The sequence below is a fragment of the Zosterops lateralis genome, assembly GCF_965231275.1.
Source record: "Zosterops lateralis genome assembly, chromosome: 1".
Taxonomy (NCBI): Eukaryota; Metazoa; Chordata; class Aves; order Passeriformes; family Zosteropidae; genus Zosterops; species Zosterops lateralis.
In genome coordinates, this window is record NC_139762.1 from 69,643,901 (window position 1) to 69,651,168 (window position 7,268).

The following is a 7,268-nucleotide window of genomic DNA, read 5'->3' on the forward strand; positions in this document are numbered from 1 at the left end:
TGGAAAGAAAAAAAGGAAGTTAATACATCAAGGCACACATGAACTAATCCTGTATCAGCAATGCTTTTTATTGTGAATATCTTCCAGATAACTCATGTCTAAATGCTATCACTAACTGCACTATTCTGAAAGGCAGTGGAATACAGACCAGCTCCCCCAGGCAGGCACAGAGAGCAACCAAAGTCCTGGACTCCCAGTTCTAGAAGAAAACAAAAGCCCTGTCAATCTGCACATACTGCTGCAGAGTATAAAACCATATGAAAGAGTAAAGCATTGAGCCATGTATTTATAGATGGCTATTAATGCAAAAGTTCAATTAATCTATCTGGTAGCCCTCCTCTTTGCAAAAGGGAGTCAAGGCAATCAAAATTCAGGCACCTTTGTATAAATAGGATCTCTGTTTTCAGAAAATATTCTAATCTCTCATTTCAGTATTTTTTATACTATGTTATACTGAGTAAAATACCTTTTTCTCAAGAGTTTTAGACGACAATCAATAGCAGCACTTCTCATTTATATCCTGTAAAGGGAAAATACCTGGAAATATATTTTAGGAAAGCTTAAGTTTTATGCCAGAGCCACTATTCATTTGCTGCAAATTATTTTCAACAAGCCCCTTATGCCATCTTGTCACAAAATGCAGGTGTTCCACTTCCAATCCTGTGGAGTGGTCATAGTATCATACAACCTTGTATTGAAAGGGACTTCTGTGCAGTTCAAAATCCCTGCTGAAGACAGGGTCAACTAGTGCAGGTTGCTTAGGGCTGTGTCCAGTTTGGTTTGGGTACCTCCTGGGACAGACACTCAACTTCTATAGGCAGTTTCTTCCATTGCTTGACACCCTCATAATTTAAAACAAAACAATCCAATAAAAACCACCCCAAAACAACACATACCCTCCCAAGTTTTAAAGGAGTTTCTTGCATTTACATTTGTGGCCAAATTCATTGTTCCTACACCTCTGCATCCTCAAACTGTGATAAGGATGTTCAATGCACATGAAATCCTCACTCAACAGAACTCTTGGCTAGAGACAGAAACTGAAATAGAGTACTTGGCTTCAACCAAGACAATATTTGTTTAAATGAACAGGCAGCAATACTAATATTTAGCTTTACTCAGGAACCAAGACTATTTGTTTTAATGAGAAGGCAGCAATGCTAATATTTACGTTTAGCCAGTTTCAGCAAAGATTATCCTCCTATTTCAATGTGAAAAGCCAATCCTTTCAATTTTATCCTTGTTGGCAAACCAACATTCTATCTCTGGTACAACAGGCTATAATGTTTCTCTACATCTGTTTTTCAGGTACATACACCTCCTCCAGTGACACAGATTCCCACCTTACCAGTGGATTACAATACTGAAAGAAGCTTTCAAAAACATTGTTTAACTGTTTCCTCTACAACTCTTCTCCAGGTCATATTTATTTTATTTTAGCCACAGCGTATCAGATTTTAAAGTATATGACTCCATACCAGTTATTCACTTCAGGGGCATTTTAATACTAAGCAATGACTCATGTTCTGCTGTTACTGTACCTTGCCCCACTGAGTCTGTCTTTCCTAGTTTCATCTCAACAGCCAAATTTAAAAAAAAAAACCAAACTACTTCAATTTACAACAGCAAATCTTGCTTTCTCAGTATCTTTCCCCCCACTCCCTTGATACAGTTAAACTTTCTCAAACTATGAAATGTAACTGTGGCATGAAACTTGCAAGTACACATGTATAAGGGTCTGCTGTGTCAGAGGAATAGCAAAGGTTGCGAGCAACTGAACTTCTGATACAAAAGACAGAGGCAGAGACACAACTGCTCCCTTCATCTACAGTTCGCAGTACCCTCAGGGCATATACTGACACTGAGCTCTAATGCATTGCTTCATATAAAACTGAGCTTTGAAGTGCCTCCTGAACTATCTTGGTCTACCTTACTGTCTCTTCTAGAAAAGCACCAGATGCAGATAAATATTATTTACTGCTCATAATCCAGGGGCCAAGTGGGAAAAGTAGAAACATCAACATATAACCTCATAGTTAAGCTCAGACATTATTTCTTGGTACTTCTCCAGGAAGTCAAATATGTGAATACTTCTACAAGTATCAGTAGAAGCAAGACAATCAGACTGGCTGCATTGCAATCAGGCATTCTAAATAGATATTTAAATGCAATTTTAACAGATATTTAGTTACAAGGTCTAGAAAACAATGTTTTGAAAATGTACTGCTTTAGTAGCATCCTGATATAAGCAACAAGCCATGTTTGCATATCTAGAATTACATTATTAATAATACTAGTATTTGATTCAAAACTCATTTTTATGGAGTAACTCTTCAAGTTACCAAGGTCTGAAAAATCTAGCACATTTATTTTGAATTGTGAAAACACTCTTAAAGTAAGAATCATATTCAAGCTGTTACAAGATTTTTTTAAAGTATTTTCATTTAAACACATACAACAGGCCTGTTTAATTTAAAATACTTCTCTTTAAATGAAGAAAAAAGTGCTATGCATTACTCACAAGTAGTCTACCAGCAGACCAATATCTACGTGACACTTCAGATATGTTTCATCCATCTAACCACAGCAACTGCCTCACCCTGGAAGTCATTTTAGCAAAACAGTGAAATGTGGTTCATCCCACTGCTGCGGTGTGAGAAAGATAAGAGAAATCTCAATACTGCAAAAGGAGTATATAACACCACTGCCAACATGCTTGGAGTCTCTTATCAGCAATGCGAGTGGTAGAATGATACTGATTTCACCATAACTCCAAGGGCAAATGAAGAATTGGTAGAGGCTGATACATCTCCTTTGATTTAACAGAAGCTAGGTTCAGCCCTTGGAGCTAGAATGCCATGTAAGTCCTGATCATACAGTTATGAAATTTGCTCTCCTTTGTGGCTTCACCATGCATACAGCAAATTCCTCCTGTTAGTTGGTCAAAGGTCAAACTCACCTTCCTATCAGTAACACATTCACCCTTACAGATACCAGTCTTCTAAATGTCCTCTATCCAGAGGAAAAGCAAGTCACCAGAACTGATTTCATTAACTGGTGTGGCAAATGGCATATGCCTCCAGTCTCTCACCAAACAGAAGAACCTGTGTGTGCAGCCCATCTTTCTCTGGCATGCTGTAAAGTCTCATGACCTCCATTTGTGCCATATCTCTATGTTATGTTTCAGTTAAAAGCTGTGTCATCAGTCAATTGCTCCATTATCAAGATATAACTCTGAGCTCAACTCTTTCTACATCCTAGAAAGAAAATCCCAATTTTTGTCAGTGGAAAAGAGGAACAATCCACATGTTCACAGTTACACAGAAGTTCTGAAAAATGATGAGTTGTCTGATTTCAGCACTATGATTAAGCACAATTGCTGTGGCATCAACTCAGGAAGGGCTGCTACAGCTCAAGCAGCACCTCACTTGGCCCAGGAGTACTCCAACAACAAAAGCCCTACTCCACAACTGCCCAAAACTGTCACAGTCCACATCCAGCTCAGTACTTATCTTCCACCTGTCCTTATGTGCCAGGCCCTACAGGACATTACCTCAGCAAACACTCTCAGAGTACACTGACCACACACAAACAAAAGCAGGTTCCTTATACAATACAACTGTGCCAGCTTACTTTTTGCTGTAGCAGAAAGCGCACAGTTTAAATAAGGAGAGTTTATCATCCAATTCTGCTCTACACCACCTTCAGTCTGAAGAGATCCAAGCCTTTATCTCCCAACTTAAAAGATCATCAGCTGAAAGAAGAATGTTAAACAGATCAATACTCTTTAGCACAGCAGCTAAAATAATTGCCTGCAAAAGACGAAGCCTGAGCTCTAGCTTCCACTTCAGCATATTTGTACATTTTACACATGGTAACAAAGTTTAAAAACATATTGTACTGTTTCTTCAGGGACTGGGAGATGCAAGTCTGCCTTTCTCACACAGGAAACAAAATCCAAGTCTCCCATTTCTGCATGAAGCCTCTTCAAAGAGGGGTAAGGAACAAGTAGTATAGTGACTTCCTCTAAAATTCATCTAAAAAAACAAATGAAGCAGGAATCCTGGCATCAGATCTCAAAATTATGGAGAACAACACGACCCCAACAAAGGGTCCTTTCCTAGTTCTGGTTCCTCACATGATAAATAATATGCCTGTCAAAAGTTAAGCTAAGAAGGAGGAGCTGCTTTGAAAACAGACAAAGTAATATAAAGGACACAGTACTGAAAGAATCATGGTATTGTAGCTGCAAGGCCTCTAACTTACTATCTTTGATGAAGACAAACGTACTGCTGCCAACAACCTGGAAGATTTTTCACACAGCACCAAAGGAGTCCTTGGGAAAGCTCTGACTGTGCTCTTGCTAGAAATGAACATCAAGCAAAAGTGTTAGTCATTAGTTTTTCCTCTTCTCAGACACAGTTACATCTCCTTGTCAGCCACTTAGTGCGTTCTCCCCAGCCTGCTATTGGCAGACAGCTGCTAACCCATGAGAAGAGCGTGGACCAAAAAGTGTGGCAAGAACACACAAGACCAGGCATAATGAGGCCAAACACAAGCAGCAGGTGAGTGTTCAAAGCACAGTGCAGGTTCACTCAGACAGCAGATGAAAAGCTAGTCTCTGGATTTACTCCCTCACAAAGAACCCACTGGTTCTTCCACTATAAAATAAAAAGAGAGACAGCATTGACTGTCTCAGAGTAAGAGCAACATGTTTGTTTTGACATGCACTTTTTCCCAGTTCCTATGGACTTGTCAGCAGTCCACACCAGCACCTCGCAGTGGATCTGCAATCATACCAGGACAAGTCACAGTTGAAGGGTTCATCCATGTATGAAGCCGTCACTGACTAAAATGCAAGCCATAAAGAAAAAATGTTGTTTCCACTGGGATTCCAAAATGAGCCTTAATGGCTACGATACATTACTTACTTAACAAGTTATACCAATCACAGGAGATACACCTTCGAAGCAGAATTCAGTACCAGCATGTTCCTGGAGATAAGAAATGTGCAAGGAGAGCAAATTTTTCCAGGTAGTGGGAGGTATCTACATTGCAAATAAGATGTTCCTCAAATATGAGGAAGCATGTCCAGGACAACTTTTCATTTAGCACCCACTTGCCAGCAAAGACAGAGCAATGCAGATCTCTGTGTTTACAAACAGTCCAACCAACTACCTCAGGTGCCTCCTGGAAGTGTAGCAGCACGAGCCACAAACTGCACATATCAACCCTCCTACACACCTCACCAGGTTAAAACTCACCACCATCATATCTTTTTTCATCATGCAGAAGTTGCTCCAAGGGAAACCATGCCATCTTTCACCTGCACCTTCTGCTCAAAGCACCAGGACTCTGAGAGCATCATTACCCCTATGAGTAATACAGCCAAAAAAATTGGAGACTGCGGTGAACATACATGAATAAAAAACAAGCGGCCTGGGGAAACACTTCTGTCATCCATTCAGGTTTCAGTATAAAGCAGGTACTGACTGTAAATGCATGGCTGCCCAGTGTGCCACAGGGACAAGTGACAAGCCCCCCTTCTGAGTGACAAGCCTGCTCAGATCACAACCTGCCTCACACCTGCACTGGTGCCTTCCGCACTGCAGACTGCCAGGATGAGGAGTCCCAACCCTGCCTCATCTTGTACTGGCTCCTTTCTCAGCGATGCTCACTTCACACCTCACCTCTGTACGGGTTTAGCCGATTACTCCGGAATTCCTGGTACAGGCTACTATAAGACAGTCCAGACACGAGACATGAAAGCACTGCATCCCCTCTCGTTCACACCAGCTGAAGAACACTACAGACAGCCCCGCGGGGCAGACAAGCCCTACCCCCGAGGCGGTCTGTCTGTCCGGGGGCAGTCAGAGGGAGCTCCAGCCCGGCGGGACCGGCGGCACCAGCGGGGAGGGGAGCGGGCCCGGGGCTGGGATCGCCCCCCGGGGATGTGCCGGGCCCGGGAGCGAAGGCGCCGTGCAGACCCGCCCCGAGCCCCCCACCGCCCCTCTCCCATGTCACGGCTGTCTGCGGGCGCCTCGAGGCGGGTCTTTCCCACCCCATCCCACTCCATCCCATCCCGTCCCGTGTCCCTGTGCCGCCGGGAGCGCAGGTGAAGGAGGGGAGCCCCGCCGTTACCTGCCCGGTGATGCCGGTGATCAGAGCCACCTTCCTGCCGTTCATCTCCTCGCCGTCCTCTCCCGGTGCAGCGGCGCAGTCACACGCCTCCTCGGCCGCGGGCCGTGCCATCCGCAGGGCGCGCCCCAGGTGCGGAGCTATCCCGGGGCGGAGGGGCGAGGCTCCGGGCGCTGGGGGCGGGCACGGAGGGGAGGATGCCTGCCGGCACCCGGGGTTACCTGCGCTGCCCCGGCCGCCGCCGCTGCAGCATTTCCGCGCTCACCGCCCGCCCGCCCGCGCTCCCGCCCCGCCCCGCAGGTGCAGCCCCCCGCAGGCGCGCTCCCGCCGCCGTCCCGGGAGCGCGCCCCACGCCCGGCACCGCTCCCGCCGCGCGGCTCGGCCCCGCAGCCAATCAGCAGCCCCGGCGCTGCCCTAAAGGGGCGGGAGACACGCCGGGGCCGGAAGCTGGCGCGGTGATTGGCTGAGAGCGGGCGGCGGGGGGCGTGGCCGGAGGAGGAGAAGGAGGAAGAAGAGAAGGAGGAGGAAGAAGAGGAGGAGGAAGAAGAGCGAGAAGAGGAGGAGGAGGAGGAGCGGGGCCGCCCGACTTCCTGACCGCGTGTCGGGCCGGGGGATGCCGTGAGGGGAGCGGGGCCGGGCCCACAGCGCCCCCTGCGGCGCGGAGGAGTTACCGAGGTACCGCCCTGGAGATCCCCGGCGTTCCCACTCTGGAAACACTCGGTTATAAACTGACCAAAGGCTTCTGGGAAAAGGGATTTACAACAAGTATTTCTTCTTCTCATGAGGCACTGGACAAGCCCAGCTTTTACCGTGGCAGCAGGTCGCTGTATGTACAGTGAAGAAAGTGCCTGCCCATGATTTGCTGCAGAATTCCAAGAAGGATTTCTCATTACTTCCCTCATCAGTTGGATGATGGGGCCTCTGCATATGCAGATGACCCTCGTATTGTTAATTTTTCTATTATTTTACTGCATGATCAAAAATGATTCAATGTCATTGAAAATCCATAGTATATTTTCAAATAACCCAACAAAACAGAGTCTAGGAGCATCCTGCCCTTCAAATAGAACTGTACTCTCAAGTTGTGAACACCTTCTTGCATGCTGCTCCCCCATTTCTCGGTTTAAATT

At 45.7% G+C, this 7,268-nt stretch overlaps 1 protein-coding gene across 1 annotated transcript in view; it reads right to left on the reverse strand.

The window, feature by feature from the left end:
• Window positions 1-6,282, reverse strand: part of GMDS (GDP-mannose 4,6-dehydratase) — a 406,821-nt gene extending 400,539 nt beyond the window's left edge. Inside the window, exon 1 of the mRNA XM_083864918.1 lies at window positions 6,142-6,282. Within this exon, the coding sequence (XP_083721044.1) occupies window positions 6,142-6,252 (111 nt within the window). The 5' untranslated portion in view covers window positions 6,253-6,282. The remainder of the gene's footprint in view (window positions 1-6,141) is intronic.
• Window positions 6,283-7,268: the final 986 nt, after the last annotated feature.